Source organism: Alnus glutinosa, chromosome 8 (genome assembly GCF_958979055.1).
Source record: "Alnus glutinosa chromosome 8, dhAlnGlut1.1, whole genome shotgun sequence".
In the NCBI taxonomy this organism is placed as follows: Eukaryota; Viridiplantae; Streptophyta; class Magnoliopsida; order Fagales; family Betulaceae; genus Alnus; species Alnus glutinosa.
Window position 1 is genome coordinate 27,007,262 of NC_084893.1, and position 18,765 is coordinate 27,026,026.

General features: G+C 40.8%; 2 protein-coding genes across 2 annotated transcripts; one reads left to right on the top strand and one right to left on the bottom strand.

Moving 5' to 3' along the window:
* Positions 1 to 609: 609 nt before the first annotated feature.
* Positions 610 to 5,668, top strand: LOC133875267 (polyadenylate-binding protein RBP45C). Its single transcript, XM_062313339.1, has 7 exons — positions 610 to 1,035; positions 1,642 to 2,119; positions 3,966 to 4,021; positions 4,098 to 4,228; positions 4,359 to 4,455; positions 4,554 to 4,727; positions 5,304 to 5,668. Exons 1-7 carry the CDS (start codon positions 748 to 750, stop codon positions 5,304 to 5,306), a joined length of 1,227 nt encoding a protein of 408 aa, XP_062169323.1. The 5' UTR covers positions 610 to 747; the 3' UTR covers positions 5,307 to 5,668.
* A 4,868-nt stretch (positions 5,669 to 10,536) lies between these two features.
* LOC133875736 (DEAD-box ATP-dependent RNA helicase 32) lies at positions 10,537 to 18,336 on the bottom strand. The gene is made up of 8 exons (XM_062313957.1): positions 17,836 to 18,336; positions 16,433 to 16,708; positions 15,932 to 16,255; positions 13,012 to 13,203; positions 12,713 to 12,868; positions 12,115 to 12,536; positions 11,457 to 11,614; positions 10,537 to 11,055 (listed from the first exon to the last, which is right to left on the bottom strand). Exons 1-8 carry the CDS (start codon positions 18,202 to 18,204, stop codon positions 10,730 to 10,732), a joined length of 2,223 nt encoding a protein of 740 aa, XP_062169941.1. The 5' UTR covers positions 18,205 to 18,336; the 3' UTR covers positions 10,537 to 10,729.
* Between the last annotated feature and the right edge of the window lie 429 nt (positions 18,337 to 18,765).

Consider the following 18,765-nt stretch of genomic DNA (forward strand, 5'->3'; position numbering starts at 1 on the left):
GACCACCCAATGGTCTCCAGGGGTGGTTGCTGCCACCCCTGGCTCTTTAGTGGGTGGTCAGGCCGCCTCCAGTTCCATATGTAGCTAGCTGACCACCTCAATGGGTGGTCGTCTGGCCACTGTAAAGAGTTTTTTTTAAAAAAAATAAAATAAAATAAAAAATAATGAATGATTTTTTATAAAAAAAATATAATTTATTCCTCTAAAAATTGTTATTCTTCTCATTTTAAAAAAATAAGTATTTCTCTTCGTAAGGGAATAACTATTTCAATGAATAGACTCTTATCAAACAAAGTAATGGAACAGTCATTTAATAATTTTAGGAGTTTATTTCACAAACCAAACGAGACCTAACTATTTACTTTTTCAATACTCATTCGCAAACTAAACGATGCCGTAATTTTATTTAATTTTTTTTTAATTTTTAAAAATAACAAAATTAAATAAGATAAAATTCTAACTATATAATTTATAAACAATATATAAAAATTGAAAACAAGACACCGAGCTGCCCTATCACCATCCACCCAATAGCTTCAACCCACGTAGCGCTAACCTTTCCCACACGGGCCACACCCCCTATATAAAATCCTCACCCCACACCTAAAATATCTCTTTTTCCCATATATACCCATTTAGGGATTCGACTCTCTCCCGAGTCTCCCCCAATCGTACCCTAGGGTTCTTATTTGCACCGCTCTCTCAAACCCTATTTTTCGTTGGATTTGAATTTTATTCTTCATCACCATGATGCAACAGCCAGGACAGATGCCATCGGATCAGCAGGCTCAGCAGTACCAGCAGCAGCAGCAGCAGCATCAGCAGTGGATGATGATGCAGCAGCAGCAGCAGCCGGTCCCACCCCCCGCCGGCTGGGCCCCGCCAACCGTGCCTCCGCCCCAGCTGGCCCAGGCCCAGCAGTACCCGGCCCAGCCGAACCCCGGGTCCGACGAGATCCGGTCCCTCTGGATCGGGGACTTGCTACCCTGGATGGAGGAGAACTATATCCTCACGTGCTTCTCTCAAACTGGAGAGGTAAACCCTAAAATATGTGTCTGTGTTCGTGTTGGGTTCTGATTTAGGGTTTTTGTTTGTATGAGGTGGAAAAGATTTGAGATTTTCCGTTGGGGGGATTTTGGGGTGGTTCCTTTTTTGGTGATGATGTACACTAGGAAATTGGCGTTGGATACTTCCAAATTGGGGTTATTTGGGAAGATTGATGGTGTCATTTTGTTGCAATGAATCGGATTTTTGTTAGTACTGAATTGCTTCTGTAGGATTTCAGTTTTGATTTAAATTTTGGTTCGGCAAGACCAATTGTATACGACCTTTCGGCTTTAGGTAATTCTCTGTTTGGTTGTGAAATATGGTTTCTTTTCTTTTTGTTTTGACTGAGCCTCGTGGAACTGTTTGGATTACTAGGAGTGAAGCTCAAAGGGAAATAAAACTTTAAGATTCAAATTGTTCTTTGTTTTCTATTCTAAGATATTTGGTCTGTTGAAAGTCTAAACTTGAAATACACAGTTGTTGAAATTTTGGGGTTTCTTAAATCTAATGTAATTGTTCCGCTAGTCTATTTCATTATTCCCTTTTATAACCCTCTTGTATCTTCCGACTTATTGTTATTTTGGGTTCTCTCAGGTTTTATCAGCTAAGGTTATCCGCAACAAGCAGACAGGTATATCTGATGGTTACGGTTTCATTGAATTTGTAAATCGTGCTGCGGCAGACAGGGCTTTGCAAACATTCAATGGTACAGTGATGCCAAGCACTGAGCAGAATTTTCGGCTGAACTGGGCCACTCTTGGTGCTGGTGAGAGACGTCAAGATGATGGTCCTGATTATACAATTTTTGTGGGAGATTTGGCTGCTGATGTTACTGATTACTTGCTTCAAGAGACCTTTAAAACTGTATATACTTCTGTGAAGGGTGCAAAAGTTGTCACAGACAGGACCACTGGACGTTCTAAGGGCTATGGTTTTGTTAGGTTTGGGGAGGAAAGTGAACAGTTGCGTTCGATGAACGAAATGAACGGCCAGTATTGTTCTACAAGGCCCATGCGCATTGGGCCAGCTGCTACCAAAAAACCTGTAGGTGCGCAGCAGCCATATCAGAAAGGTATGTGCTGTTGCTATTGCTATTGCTATTGCTAGTGGTGCTTTGTTGGGATTGCTGCACAAAAGTTTGACCTTCTAATGTTTCTGCTTGATTTTTGCTATTGCTTGATCTTCTTGTCTGTTCTCTGTCTCTGGCCTTATTTTTGTGGGATCCCCTACCATATAATTTATATATTAGCATTGTTTGAAATGGTAAGTTAAATGTTTGTTGACTTTTTCTGAGGTGAAATGTTAAAACAGTGTTCCTCAATTTGACGTTTTTTGGTTATTCATATGAAGGTTGGCAGAACTTACCGTCATTTCGTTCCAGTATTACCTTTATAAACTTGGGCACATTTAAATTCTCTTAAAACATGTGAAATCTTATATAAAACTCATGTTGTCTTAAAGCAGGACACCGAGAGGCTCTCATTTTTGGGGGGCCTGCAATTGATTTCAGCTGAAATGATTCCACTTTAATGCGTGGCCTCATTTTAGGTCAGTTATTTTGTTTCTGTCATAAAGTTTGTACTTTTCCTTTGTGGCATTTGTTATGCTACATTCAGAATTACTTTTCCAGCTCCTTATATATTAAGAGATTCCAATTCCTTTTATTTTAAGAGTTGCCAGTCAAGTTATTCATTCCCTTTTCCAAGTTTTGTTTATTTCCTTTTCCGTTATTCTTTAGCTCGCGCGAATCACGGAGAATCTTTGGTTATTTTCTACCCGTTTGAATCAGTTCCCATGTGCTCTTTGCATAAAGTTGGATCCCATTTATTTCAAGATTTTCTGGCCCATGCATAGTTCTGCTGTTACTTTTAATATGTATATATATATATATATATATTTATTTTTTTATAAGAAACATTGCTCCTTTTTTTGGGTCTTTCAATTGGATGCTAAAACTACATGTAGCAGCTAAGAACTTGTTACCTTGTTCTTTTTCATGAACTATTTTATGAAACCTGCCTTGAATAACTTAATAATTCAAAATTTTGAACATAAAATGCTAAAACAACCTGTTGTAAATTCTTTCCGTGTCTTCTTAGCACTGCACTTCTCTGATTTTCCCATATTTAATTTTCATTTATTTAGCGTTTGTTATTTTTTTTTATTGCTTGTTTGGGTGTCTCCATTTTGGTGGCAAACTTGACTTTGTATATAAGACGTTTCCACTTCCATACTTTGTGATTGGGCCTTAGAATCTTAAATATATTTCTATATTTTACTTTCAAAAAGTTGGTTGACGTGTTTATTTGACTTATAATGCAGAATCTGTTTATATTTTAGTTGTGTGCAAGTTTCTGTGCATTTGGGGAATGTTTGTAGGGCATTTGGGTAATTTGTTATGAGATGCTTATTTGTAAATAATTGCATTCAATGTTGCTGTGTTGTGAATTTACAAGGATGCCTAGTAGTTTGTGCATGTATGGATAGGGGCACTAAAACCATCAATAATAATGCTACAATGATACTTTTCGTTGAAATGCTTACTTGGTGATATTCTTTTTCTTTTTAATTGATGTGCTGCTGTGTTTATTAACCAGCCCGTAATATCTCTTGATTGTCTTCAAATCAAACAAATCCATGAATTCAACATCCTATAACAGAAGAAAGATAAAGTTACTAGTGTCAATTTGATTGTATTTGGGAAAACTACTTATAATTGCATTTTGATTCCAGAAAGCTGTTAAGATTTTTTTAATTATTAAATTGATTCAGAATTGCACAGTTCAGAATGGATATTATTGGCACAATCTTTACCTGCCTCAGTGCTTATATTGCACATTGCGGGGAATGTCCCTGAGAACTCCTTTATTTTAGTGTTATTTTTTGTTGGTTAGTTCACATTTATTTGTTATTGGCAGCTACTTACCAGAATACTCAAGGAAACCAAGGGGAGAATGATCCAAATAATACAACAGTGGGTAGTTTGTTTTACTTTTGATATCATTTTTTTCCTGCCATATGATATTGATGCTTGACACTCTTGTCTGCAGATATTTGTTGGGGGTTTGGATGCAAATGTCACAGATGACTTGTTGAGACAAGTGTTTGGCCAGTTCGGTGAGCTGATCCACGTGAAAATACCAGTAGGCAAGCGTTGTGGTTTTGTTCAATTTGCTAGCAGGTAAAAAGTCAGTAGTCGTCTACATATAAGTTGCAACGGCCCCTTTGGTTTTCTCTCTCTCTCTCGCCCCCCCCCCCCCCCCCCCCAGCTAGCCTTATTTGTAATATCATCTGTGTTTGTGGTACTTCAGAGCCAGTGCAGAGCAAGCGCTATCGATAATGAACGGAACTCAGTTAGCAGGACAAAGTATTAGACTTTCATGGGGCCGTAGTCCTTCCAACAAACAGGTTTTTAGTTGCAACCACATTTTTGAATGACTTTTTTTTATGGTGTATGCTCTCCGCTATCTTTATAAGTAATAGAATTCTTCTGTTGGAATGTTCAGACTCAGCCAGATCAGACACAGTGGAATGGAGCTGCTGGGGCATATTATGGGTACCCACAAGGATATGATGCATATACATATGCACCTCCTACCCAAGACCCTAACATGTACTATGGAGGCTATCCCGGATATGGAAATTACCAGCAGCCTGGTGCTTACCAACAGCCACAGCAGGTAACTAATGTTGTCAGCTTCACTGTCTCTTTTCCTCTGTGTTTTTTTCTCCTTGGGGAAAAAAAAGGCAGACATCTGAAAGGCTAATTATTGCTAGTGAGGATTCGGCAGCCTGGTTATCTTTGCCTGAAATCAGGTTGCACACAAGTTGTCCTGGTTATCTTTCTTATTAGCTAGTTGGCTGCCAGTTGTTGTCATTGTGACCCTGGACATAGACGTACAAAATAGGACATCTAGGCGTCTAAGATGGCCTTGGACATTCCTTTGACATAATTTGTGGCTACATAAATGTTGGTGCATATCTGCGAGAGTTAGCTCGAATGGTCGCTCGTTTGATGTAATTCCACGAGGTTGACTGTTCGGGTCTTCTCAATTACCTAATACACAGTTTTAGATGGTGAAGTTGTATATTCGGGATTTGCTCGACAAAGGAGCTTTGCCTTGAAGGGGTTTCATGTCATAAATAAATAAATAAATGTTGGTGCATATAATGCAGGTGCTGTTGTGTTTTGAAGCTAGGAAATTCTATATTCTTTCTTATCCTCTAATTCACATTTCTGTTTTTGCTATGTGCAGTGATCTTTTAGCTGTTTCAAGCCTGAAGGCTGATGTCACTTTGTTCTCAGTGCATTTATGTTGCGATTTTGCTCATTGGCTGTAGAATGACGGTGTGGAGATCCGTATGAGTTTGTTTTAGCTTTACCTTTATCTTCTTCTTTCCCCCCCCCCCCCCCCCCCCCCCTCTTTTTCCTTTCGATTTCTTCTTCCCCTTCTCTTTTCTATGACATCGAGTATGTTTAAGGCACTACTATTCTGGTGATGTTGGTGGGCCTTTTTGATCTATTTATGATTGTCTTATATACAGTATGGATTTGCCAGAGACTTGCTTTTGTATGGACCTATTATTTGTCAAAATGGAGATGGTTCTCATTTGCTTTTCATTGCGTCATGGTGCTTTTGTGATTATATGATTTGTTTTATGAGCAAGTAATTTGGATTCCAACAATTCTTTCCATTGCAACTTTGTTTTCTCCATTGTGATTGGGAATGGGGATCGTAAAATATGGAAGCTCCAGGAACTCTTCCCATTTTTAAAATTATTATATGCTTTTCAATTCCTCTAATAATGTACTAGGGCAGGATAAAATTAAGGCTGTTTTAGTGGCGCTAACGTAACACCTAACAGAATCCATCAAATGTTTTAACGGAATTTGATTCGAGGGACTTGATTATTTTTTTGGCATACCTATGGACTTCTGAATTCACATATTTGTAAATTAGGCCAACCACGTAGACTGATTTTACAATTTTTTTTTTCTATACTTAATAACACAATGTTAATAGTAAAAGGAGAAAAAAAAAAAAAAAATCTCATGTTCAGATAAAATTTACAAAGAAAAAGCTCGGATTTGGTACTTTTTTTCTACACCTCGAAACGGACTCTGCCATGATCTAAAATTACCCTGCTCTTCAATGATCGTTATTGTCCCACATAGGAAAAATACAAGAAAATATCTATACTTATAAGTGATTGCACTTGGCTTAAGCATTGTCGAGCTCAGTAACGCGAGCCTGTAACCAAGTGGGACATTAAGGTGGCTGGAGATATGTAGCGGGGGTGGGAACAGGTGGGGGTGAAATTAATTGAGTCAATTGGTTTGGCATGAAGTCAATTGGCACGCCCCCAAACCATTTGGGTTACAAGGGTACCCCCATCCATCATGGGTGGGTAGTCCATACTAACTTTGCATTGGACTTCGGGGAGTCACACCCCCACAGATCAATTGACTCCATCCTCGGCGTGCTGCCTGGGGTCCCCCGGCTAACTAACAGCCACTTTTTTTAAAAAAAATTTGATACGCCCGAAGTCACTCTTAATTAATATAAATATATATGAAAAAAAAATTAATTATTAAGAGTGACACGTGTCTATCATTTTACTAGTGATGTGGTACCTAACGAAATTCATCAAATGTTTTAGAGATGTGTTACATGCACATTACTTGTACATCATTTTTTTAAAAAAATTAACCATTAGATATGTATGACCTATATGGAAACATATGGGTCCTACAGATCCAATGGTTTCACTTGTACATCTTTTGTACATCATTTTTTTTAAATCAACCCATCATTTCCATATGGGTCCTACAGATCCAATGGTTTCACTTGTACATCTTTTGTACATCATTTTTTTAAAATCAACCCATCCTTTCCATATGGGTCCTACAGATCCAATAATTTCACTTGTACATTTTTTATACATCATTTTATTTTAAATCAACCATTGGATGGGAATATATGGGTCCTACAGATCCAATGGTTGATTTAAAAAAATGATATACAAAAGATGTACAAGTGATGTGTAAAAATTATTTCTCAATGTTTTCACAGAATTTGACTCTATGGACTAAATTAAAAGTGACATGTGTCGTCATTTTACTGGTAATCATATAGCACCTAATGGAATTTATCAAATGTTTTAACGGAATTTAACTCAATAGACTAAATTGTTTTTTGACATATCACATAGACCTCCGAATTCACTTTAATATGACAATGAACAATTTATAATTTAAACCAACTACATGGACTGATTTTTGCATTTATCCCACTATCCTTCTCTTGAGGACTCGAAGATGTTAGATACATGTTCTCTTGAGGATTTGTTATATATATATATATATATATATATATATATATATTGCAGTAAAATTATGAGATGATTGCTTTAGATTCCCCTTTTACTTCTATAAAAAGTTAATATCATAGAGAGCCCTTTCTACACGGTCATGGCAGAAAACAAGAGTTTTGTCCACCAATAAACACTCAACACGTCAGTTTAGTACATCAAAGCACCATAGGGTGAAAACACCCAATCACACCAAATTCATACACCCAACCCGTTGAAACCCATCCCCATTCTCCATCACCGCCTACCCAACCCAACCCGCCACCCCAACCGGAGTCGCCACCAATGGGCCGGTTGGCGGAGTCGGAGTTGACCTGGGCCGACGATGAGTGACTCTCGGACATAAGGTTGGCCCGAAGGCCACCCCCAGGTTCGGGCCAACCCCAGACCCCGGGGGTGGCCGCGCAGAGCCTGGGGTGGCCAATAGGCCAGCCCTAGATGGATCTAAGGTTGGCCCGAAGGCCACCCCTAGTTGGATCTAAAGTTGGCCCGAAGGCCACCTCGAGCCCCCGGGGATGACCGCGCGGCCGCCCCATGGATCGGGGGTATATACATACATACATATATATATATATATATATATATATATATATATATATATATATATATATTGCAATAAAATTATGAGATGATTGCTTTAGATTCCCCTTTTACTTCTATAAAAAGTTAATACCATAGAGAGCCCCTTCTACATGGTCATGGCAGAAAACAAGAGTTTTTTGCCCGCCAATAAACACTCAACACGTCAGTTTAGTACATCAAAGCACCATAGGGTGAAAACACTCAATCACACCAAATTCATACACCCAACCCGTTGAAACCCATCCCCATTCTCCATCACCGCCTACCCAACCCAACCTGCCACCCCAACCGAAGTCACCACCAATGGGTCGGTCGGCGGAGTCGGAGTTGACCTGGGCCGACGGTGAGTGACAGCCCAGCCGACGATGAGTGACACCCGAACAGAAGGGTAGGCCCGAAGGCCACCCCCAGGTTCGGGCCAACCCCAGACCCCGAGGGTGGCTGCGCGGCCGCCCAATGGACTGGGGGTAGCCGCGCGGCCACCCCCCAGTGGCCGGGGGTGGCCGCGCGGAGCCTGGGGTGGCCATCGGGCTAACCTTAGATGGATATAGGGTTGGCCCGAAGGCCACCCCCAGACCCCAGGGATGGCCGCGCGGCCGCCCCATGGACCGGGGGTAGCCGCGCGGCCACCCCCGACCAACTTTGGGTCCAAGAAGAACGGACGGGACTACCCACCTCGTTCGGCTCCGTCTCGTCGTCCGTGGAGTTGCCGATCTCGTGTGTCCGGCGTGGAGTTGCAGATCTCGGGTGTCCGGCGTGGCCGTGGAGTTACCGATCTCTGGTGTCCGGTGTGGCCACGTGGGGCAGTGGCTGGGAGGAATTTTGGTTTTTGTTTAGGGTGAAAGAAATGATGGATGATCTGATGTTTTGCCAACATTTACCTTTTTTGTGTTTTTTTTGTTCCATGTTGATATGTCAACCTCTTATTGGTGGGCAAAAAGGCCTTGGTTTTTGCCACCACCGAATAAAAGTTATTCTCAATACCATAACTGATTGCTAATGCCTTGTATGCCAAAGGTCTTACTCCAACCATGAGACTTGAAGCATCGTCGAGTATAACGTCGGCAATTTATTGAGCTTTAAATGAAATAAATTCATCTGTATATCCTAAGATGAGTTTGCGCGGCCGCCCAATGGACTGGGGGTAGCCGCGCGGCCACCCCCCAGTGGCCGGGGGTGGCCGCGCGGAGCCTGGGGTGGCCATCGGGCTAACCTTAGATGGATATAGGGTTGGCCCGAAGGCCACCCCCAGACCCCAGGGATGGCCGCGCGGCCGCCCCATGGACCGGGGGTAGCCGCGCGGCCACCCCCGACCAACTTTGGGTCCAAGAAGAACGGACGGGACTACCCACCTCGTTCGGCTCCGTCTCGTCGTCCGTGGAGTTGCCGATCTCGTGTGTCCGGCGTGGAGTTGCAGATCTCGGGTGTCCGGCGTGGCCGTGGAGTTACCGATCTCTGGTGTCCGGTGTGGCCACGTGGGGCAGTGGCTGGGAGGAATTTTGGTTTTTGTTTAGGGTGAAAGAAATGATGGATGATCTGATGTTTTGCCAACATTTACCTTTTTTGTGTTTTTTTTGTTCCATGTTGATATGTCAACCTCTTATTGGTGGGCAAAAAGGCCTTGGTTTTTGCCACCACCGAATAAAAGTTATTCTCAATACCATAACTGATTGCTAATGCCTTGTATGCCAAAGGTCTTACTCCAACCATGAGACTTGAAGCATCGTCGAGTATAACGTCGGCAATTTATTGAGCTTTAAATGAAATAAATTCATCTGTATATCCTAAGATGAGTTTGCGCGGCCGCCCAATGGACTGGGGGTAGCCGCGCGGCCACCCCCCAGTGGCCGGGGGTGGCCGCGCGGAGCCTGGGGTGGCCATCGGGCTAACCTTAGATGGATATAGGGTTGGCCCGAAGGCCACCCCCAGACCCCAGGGATGGCCGCGCGGCCGCCCCATGGACCGGGGGTAGCCGCGCGGCCACCCCCGACCAACTTTGGGTCCAAGAAGAACGGACGGGACTACCCACCTCGTTCGGCTCCGTCTCGTCGTCCGTGGAGTTGCCGATCTCGTGTGTCCGGCGTGGAGTTGCAGATCTCGGGTGTCCGGCGTGGCCGTGGAGTTACCGATCTCTGGTGTCCGGTGTGGCCACGTGGGGCAGTGGCTGGGAGGAATTTTGGTTTTTGTTTAGGGTGAAAGAAATGATGGATGATCTGATGTTTTGCCAACATTTACCTTTTTTGTGTTTTTTTTGTTCCATGTTGATATGTCAACCTCTTATTGGTGGGCAAAAAGGCCTTGGTTTTTGCCACCACCGAATAAAAGTTATTCTCAATACCATAACTGATTGCTAATGCCTTGTATGCCAAAGGTCTTACTCCAACCATGAGACTTGAAGCATCGTCGAGTATAACGTCGGCAATTTATTGAGCTTTAAATGAAATAAATTCATCTGTATATCCTAAGATGAGTTTTAAGGTGGCCTGCATAAGCACTCTTATAAACCCTTCTGATCTTCAGAACTGGAAAGGAAAATCATCAAAAATGGTTTTTGCATAAGCAGTCTTGAATACCATGTTTTGTTCACAAAATTTTCTGCTACTAGGCATTTTCAAATGAAAAAGAGAAACTTCTTTTGTATACAATGCTCCAACCAGAACAAGACAGTAAGAGAAGTATATTCTATACCTCACAGACAGGCTCAACTTAAGCTGCTATATCCTATAAGTTACGAGTGCATGGAATTTAGTAATTTGAGAGCCACTGCTTCTTGCTCCTCCAGGGTCATGGAATCCTTCTTTTGTTTTCTCTCTCCATCATCACTGTCACTATCATAATATATCTTTGACTTCTTATGGGGTCGGTCTCTAGTTGCTGCTTCCTCTTCTGACCCAGAAAGTTCTTCATTGTCTTCGTCTTCCAAAGCTCCTCTTTTCAACTTCATCTTCTTCTTGATCCGTTGTTCTCTGCGACGTTGGTGATCTAGTAGCTTGTCTTCTTTGTCCGCCTGCTTCATCTCTTCCCTCATCTTGCTATAATATTCTTTCTTTTTGCCTGCAAAGGCACAAATCATTGTCAACCATGGGATATATATTTATTGTGCTCAGCTTCATACTTGATCTCCAAGGGCAATAAGCTTACATACACACTACATCAAACAGACCAAGGGCCTGATAAATTGTAGTGGATCAGTGGGCTTTTGCATAACCTAGGAGTTAAGTAGGTTGGAAATGGATCTGCTAAGCCATTTCGTTTGTTCTTTAAGATACGAGGAAAACTGGCAAATCAAAATAATTAGATTAATTATGCTTCAAAATATGAGCGCATCCACATTTTGTTGGGGAACACAACATCTAAGAGAGATGAGAGCAACACAATAATTAATTGCACAGTAGTAAAGTCTGCCTTCGCAATCATATTGCTACCATTGCAACTCAAGAATGAACCATATATACCTTGGTCAATCTGAAATGATTCATTGCCACTCTTTGTGTCGGCCACCATTGCAAGCGGGGCTACTGCATTGCCTTCCTCATCAAAGACTACCCTAGTACCTGTTGGTCTATGGACATTAATCTTCAATTTCTTTTTCTTCGAAATCCGTATTGTGGGCCTTCAAAGGAAGAAAAGATAAACCTTAAATTTGATAAATGAAAACCATATGAAACATGATGGATCGAAAAGTAAATCTTAACAGTAAGCCACAATTGGAGATCCAATTAAAAATGAACAGGGCTATACAAAATATCTATACCAAATGACGTGCTGGCACACTTAGCACACCAAGAGCGCTAGGATCGGGTAATTTAGTACATGACTACAATAAAGGACCTTTCGCAACATTAAGTACGGAGATTTTGTACTGGTTATTTGTAAACATTTTTTTGCATTCTCCTCTACACATCCAATAACTTGCAAACTAGGTTCTCCCACGAAACAAATAAAAAGCTGTATAAGATGTGACATTTATTTGGATGACTAATATGAGGAAGAACAGCTATCTAGAATCAGAACCAACAACCCAGCAGCATGTAATTCCTATCAACTAGCATTCTTGCACGGCCATCTTTAGAATTTATTATCTCCATAAAAAATTCTAGAAAAGAGAGGTACCTAACATCTTCAATTTCACAAGTTTTCCCTTCTTCCTCGTTTGGTGTATCCTTTTTCAGGAGCAAACCTTTGTTTACTTCCTCTTCATCTATATCACCAATATCTAGCTTCTCTTTTGGAATCTCCAGCACATTCTCATCATTGGAGTTTTCTGTTTTGAGAAGAGAAGATTTCTCTGACTCTGTTTTTGACTTCATTTTCTGCTTCAAGAAACGGATTTTTGGAGTCATTGGTAGACCCAATGACGCTGAAAACTCATCAATAGGCAGTTTTATCACGTCAAAAATTTCTTTATCTTTCTGAATATGAATGGATCGCAAATATGTCACAAAGGCCCTTTGAGCCAGATACTGCATATCTGGATACTTGACTAGCAATGCTGACAGCAACCCAGAAACAGGTTGCAGTCTTTTATTATTTGCCTGAAAAATAAGCAATTATAACAAGGTTAGCATACAAAAAACGGATTTGAAACCATCCATTACCTGAGCAAGTCATACATAAGAATGACAATCAGCTATATTGCCCTCCAAAAAGATAGGGGCTTGAAAAGGATATTGACCAGATATTAATGACTTTGCAAATAAAAGTAGTCTACCTTGATAAATTGAACGGGTACTTTTGCTGCTTGTAATTTTTCAAGCATTTTCATTTCTGAGGGCGTCAGAAATAAAACAGACCTCCCTCCAGAATGATAGCGAGCAGTGCGACCAACTCTGTGTATGTAAGATGCAACATCTTCTGGACAATCCACCTACGGAAATAAGACAAAAAGATGTAAGACCCCAGTAAGAATGTTTTTTTTCCTCCCTTTCTTTTTCCCCACATGAACACGCGTGTTTCTCCACCCCCCCACCCCCCCCCCCCCCAAAAAAAAAAAAAATAAAAAATTAATACCTGGACAACCCAGTCAACTGCCTTATTAAAATCAAGGCCTCTCGAGGCCACGTCAGTTGAGAAAAGAACAGAGCGCATCTCACAAAACTGTGAATATATTCCCATCCTTCTCTCCTGCTTCATTCTCCCATGAAGACATTTTAAGGGTATTCCAGGACGCAGTTTCTTAAATGCTTCAAAGACAAATTTTACCTAATAATAGTAGTAATCCATCCTTAGCAACAATTTGTTTTTGATAGGTAATCAAGCAAATATCGTTTGAAAAAAAGTAAAGCGCCCCTAAGTACATATGAAGTATACACGAGGAATACCAAAACAGAAAAAAGAAAGAACCCAAAAAAAAATAAAATTAGAAACTCCAAGACACCAACAAAAGAAACCCTAAACCCGCAAAGAAGCCCTAAACCCGCAAAATCCTTAGCAACAATTTTAAATGAAGATAGACAAGGCATCACAATAAAATACTAATCTAGGGCCATATGATTTTGGGGGGAGAAGGGGGCTTCTTTTTGCCTCTACGTGCTTTAAATATATTACATATACAGAGATTTTTGAACTAAAGTTTAAGCCACCAAAAACTACGACATCAATTTGAGACCAAATTGGAGCACGCAAGAGACCAAGGATATGACAAAGTGCACATCGTGATTTGAGCTGAATAAATGAAAGCCAGTTGATATGGCATGGCACAGCTGGAAACTATCAGATATACAACTTAAACATGTGCATATAATACTAATACCCCTAAACCACATGATTATTGATAGTTTGAGAGTAAGCATTACACAATCTCAAAGATCATTTTTTTGGAAAAATAAAAATAAAAATTCATCGACTCCTCCTAAATTGCATTGATTTATCCAAAAGATTTCATTTCAATTGGAATTTGGTTACTCACCATGTACGAGGATGCATGGCAATGGGACCCGATTGGTTACAAGAGGGATTCCCTCCCATACCTCCCTACCTTGCTATTACTTTACCGTTAGTTCCCCAACAAGCAATGGATTGAGTTTTAGAAAGTTGTTGCTTATTCTAACGCACAAATAATTCTAGTTTTCCAGCTGGGGCCTTAACAAGATAGGGGCTTAACAGGTCTGTTGTTAGCAGTTCAACTAATTGGAGGAGTCTGCTTGAGGAAGGGTTTGCGTTTGATTAGCTAGTTGGTGAGGCAATAGCTTACCAAGTCAATGATCAGTAGCTGGTCCGAGAGGATGATCAACCACAACTAAAAATGTCTTATCAATTAAATTGTCATTTATATTAAACTATGTGATGTCCAGGATTGTGAAAGTTAAGTCTCAATTTAGGTGTAGATTATGAAGACATATTTGTTTAAGTCCTATATTGGTTGTGTACTAGGTGAAGCTGAGCTGACTCTAAGGAGCTCCAATTGCAACTCCCGCGCAGATGAGGGTTTTCTTCGGCAGGGGTTTCTCAATCCGAGCCCTGCGTCGATTCCGATTGTTAAAGAAAGTGCAGCGGCTTCGAGTTCTTCTATCGCCATTAAGGGAGAGGATAGTTTGACCCAATCTCAAAAGTGGCCAGTGGGTTTTGGTCCGTCAAGGGAGGTGGTTGCTCAGAAGCAGGGCGATGAGTTATGGGATGGGGAGGATGACGATTTCCCTCTCCCTTTGGGTGTCTTTCCTCCTGATTGGGCTGTAGATTGGGAGTTGGAAAGTGATGAGGGTTTGGATCCGTCCTTGGCGATTTTGGATGCCATTGAAGAGAACTCCCATCGGGGAGTTAAGGCCGCACGCCCAAAGTCCAAGGGTAGGAGGGAAGTTTTGAATTTGGCAAGCTCCATCAACTACGGGAATTCTTGTGCTTCCTCCCGACCCAGGAAAGGCAAGGCGCACATGGTGTAGGTCTGGGTGGGTTGATCGGGTTTTCTTGTGGGTTTTGAGGGTTTTGTTGGGTTGGGGTGCTTGTGGGGCTGGTTTGGGTGTTTGTTGGGAAATTCTTTGGGTTTTAGGGTTGTTCCTTGTGGGTTTGTTTGGTTTTTCTTTTTGTGGGTTGGCTTTAGTTGTTCCTGTGTATACTCCCAGTATACTTAGGGGCACCTTACGCTTTTTATAAAATTTTCTTACTTATCAAAAAAAAAAAAAAGATCCTAGGTCATAAAAAATAGTATAGGAGCCAATCAAATAACGACATACAACGCTTGATCATTGCAGCTTAACACAGGCCCTATCAGGACATTAGAGATTTGAGTATAGGAGATTGTGATACCCCAGATGTGAAAGTTAACCTCATATTGGATATTGAATGAGTGGTTTATACACATGCGTATGAGCTAAATCCTATATTGGTTGTGTAGTAGGTGAAACTAAACTATATAAATGACTTTTGAGTGCTCCAATTGTAAATTCTTTTTATAAGTAAATCAGTCTTATTAAAAGTGTAAAGGGGCACAAGTATACAAGAGAAACACTCAATTAAGCAGAAGAAAACGAACACGAATCCATGAATTCTAGAAAATTATTAAAGTGAGAACTGGTGTGAGCAGTCACCCAAACATAAAGGGTCGTAATAGCTTCCAACTCTATCACCGTTAATCCTTTTTAGGTAATAACGCAAAAGTGACTACTACATCATAGATGAATGTAACATTCTTAATCATAAGCACATCAATTATTGTGGAAAGCCACAATTTGATTCTCTGGTGTTCACAAGAAGAACTATCGAGAATCTAAAAACACCCAATCATATAACTATTGTCAGCCCCTATCCAAGTTTAGACAGCAACTATGTATAGACTTGATTACCGTATCTGGTCAACAGTTATTAACCATAAAGGGAAAGTGGCGCTTACATTGGCCTCAAGCAAACTCTATCAACCCAAAGTTCCATGCTTTTAGGTTGCTTCATTCAACTGCACATATGATTTCTAATAAAGGAATGAATCATGCTGAGATACCTGTTTACAACTCGAAAGAAACACTAGGATCTTTGAATTAAGATGTGCCTTTATGAAACTCCACAACATGTCTAACTTCTCTTCGAGAGGAACAACCATAGCAGTTTGCTGCAAGCGATTGGGAGTGGCAGTCACAGACTCCTCATGCACACTGAGATACTCTGGGTCCTTCAAACTGAGTCTTGCAAGATCCTGAACCGACTTTGTTTGAGTAGCTGAGAACAGCAAGGTTTGTCTATTCTTAGGTAGCTGCGAGATAATAGCATTTAAAGCCTTCTTAAATCCGACATCAAGAATACGATCTGCCTCATCAAGGACCAAAACCTGTTCCCTGGCCAGGAAATACCACCCTAATCAGAAGCTAAATAAACAATAATACCCACGTGTACATGCGAGTGCAAGCATGCACGCCCACATAAGAGAGAGTCAAAACAAGGGACCCAGTCCATGATCATGCCAAAAAAGGAAAATAAGGATGAGGAAGAAAAATATTATGATGACCTGAAGCTGGGAACATTCAAAGTTTGGTGTCTCGTCCATGTGCTGAAGAAGCCGACCGGGAGTGCAAACCAATATGTTCAGCTCATTTACACGCTCCTTCTCAGTGTCAACATCCTTGCGACCACCAATTAGGAGACCGGCACTAAAATTATGGTGCTTCCCCACAGATCTCAACACGTCAAATAGTTGACCTGCCAATTCCCGTGTAGGAGATATGATGATACTGCCTACCCCATCCTCAGGACCCCATCTCTCTCTATATAACTTCTCCAGGATCTGAAATCAAAAAATGCAATTGAGCATGAAAGGAGTATTATTTGAAAATAAGAAAATACAACATAGAAAAAAATGCACAAGTACAAAAGGGCTAGCATGCTATTTTTATTTTTTTTTTACTTTTCTACTAAATTGTTGTTAGATGAAAATTATAAGGACTAAATCAAGAGGCAAAATGAAATGAAAGCTTTCTTCCCACCAGTTCTTTCCATGCTATACAGCTCAAGCCAAAGATGCCATTCTCCTCCCCCCAAGGAAAAAGAAATAAAAATTTTACAACATAAATCTGGCTAAATCTTCTGATAGTTTCTTTAGATTATGATTTTCGTCACCTATGGTCCTAGTATTTAAATCTCCATTTGAAATTTTAAGCGTTTCTTTCTTTTCACACATTTCTCAGCAACTTAACACAATCTATATTCTTCGCGAGTTAAATAAAGATAAATGTAAATGAGACGAAAAAAGTCCTCTTATTTATTATCCCTCGTCACACATGCTAACCAAAAGATTAAATTGAACTGAATTCAGCAAATAACCACAATAGGATTAGTGAGAGGACTATTTTGCTTTCTCGAGCTCTAAGATTTTATCCAAATGTTAAAAACTCAATACTCCTCCCCTTTCCAGCATTTCTCAACAACCAAACAAAATAACCAACCATAAAAATAAAAATAAACATAAAAATCCCTCCATTGCAGGTTGAATAATATAAAACAACATTTCAAGCCCTTTCCTGAGGAATTCAATTCAGCCCAATGAACCCAACACGTGCACTAACCTCAATTTCACATGTTTCTTCCCATGCCTCAGCTCTCAAACATTAAATCTTCAACAACTAGTCCTCGCAACTAAAATTCTACGTTTTTCCCTCACAATTCCTCAATCAACGCAACAAAACCCAAAATTCACACTAATCCTCACAACTAAAATTTCACGTTTTCCCCTCACACTTCCTAAGCAACCAAACAAAACCCAAAATCCCCACCTCTCCTCCCGACTAAATTACACTCTTTTCCTCACATTTCCTCACCAACCAAATAAAACCCCGAAATTCTCACTAGTACATACAACTAAAATTCCATTTTTTTTTCTCACATTTCCACACAAACCAAACGCACCCAACTCACCGGAATAACAAAAGCCAGAGTCTTTCCCGACCCAGTCTTCGCCGCGCCGAGAATATCCCTCTCGCAGAGCGCGTGCGGCAGAGAAGCCCTCTGGATATCGGTCATTTCGACGTATTTGGCATCGCGCAGGCCATCTCTGGTCCTCTGCGAGATCGGGAGCTGCTCGAACCTCGTGGCACCGGCATACCGCGAAAACGACGCGTCGTCGAGGCGGCCTATGCGCTCGTTCGAGGGCAGTGGGGGCAACGATATGGGGTTGGATCCCGAGTCGGGTTTCTGGGACTGGATCCATGAGTTCAGGAGCTCGATTTCTTGGGTCTCCGAGAGGCGGTTCTGCTTTCGGAGGTTTCTAGATTTGGGTCTTTTCATTGTTTAGGGTTTTAGGGCTTTGGGTCTGTGTGTGTTTTGGAGTGAGAAATCGGTCCGAGAACAGGGTTTAGGGTTTTGGAGTGGAAATTTTGATTACATAAAATTGGAAAAATAAAAATTGGATTACGTGTATGTCCCGTTGCCTGCCGCGGAAGTGCGGAACTAGGTATTTTAATAAGACTTGGGGTGCAAGAAAAAATGGGAGGGATAAAAATTTAATTTTAAAAGGGTTACGAGGGTACTTTAATAAAAAAAAAAAAAAAAAAAAACACTTATCACTCCACCAACTGAAAATTTGCAATGTCTCTCAAAATTATATATATAAAAAAAAAAAAAATGTAATGTACCTCAAATGACAAACATATCCTTATTACAAAATAGAAAGAAAAAAAAAAATGGGGACCACAACGACTGTCGTGGGTCTTCACAAGACCCACATTAGCGATCGTGGGTCTTCATCGTACTCTTTTTTAAAAAGTTTATAAGAGTATTTTTGCTCTATCAAAAAATTGTAAGCGTATTTTTGTCTTTTTGTGAACAACAGAGGTACGTTACAATTTT

Excerpts from the sequence above, each read along its gene's own strand:
- LOC133875736 (XM_062313957.1), bottom strand. The coding sequence starts at position 18,204 with ATGAAAAGACCCAAATCTAGAAACCTCCGAAAGCAGAACCGCCTCTCG. Across the intron at positions 16,709-17,835 it reads CTCTGGCTTTTGTTATTCCG|ATCCTGGAGAAGTTATATAG; the intron begins GTGAGTTGGGTG and ends TTTTGATTTCAG. Across the intron at positions 12,537-12,712 it reads TACCCGTTCAATTTATCAAG|GCAAATAATAAAAGACTGCA; the intron begins GTAGACTACTTT and ends CTTATTTTTCAG.
- LOC133875267 (XM_062313339.1), top strand. The coding sequence starts at position 748 with ATGATGCAACAGCCAGGACAGATGCCATCGGATCAGCAGGCTCAGCAG. Across the intron at positions 2,120-3,965 it reads GCAGCAGCCATATCAGAAAG|CTACTTACCAGAATACTCAA; the intron begins GTATGTGCTGTT and ends TGTTATTGGCAG. Across the intron at positions 4,456-4,553 it reads GTAGTCCTTCCAACAAACAG|ACTCAGCCAGATCAGACACA; the intron begins GTTTTTAGTTGC and ends TGGAATGTTCAG.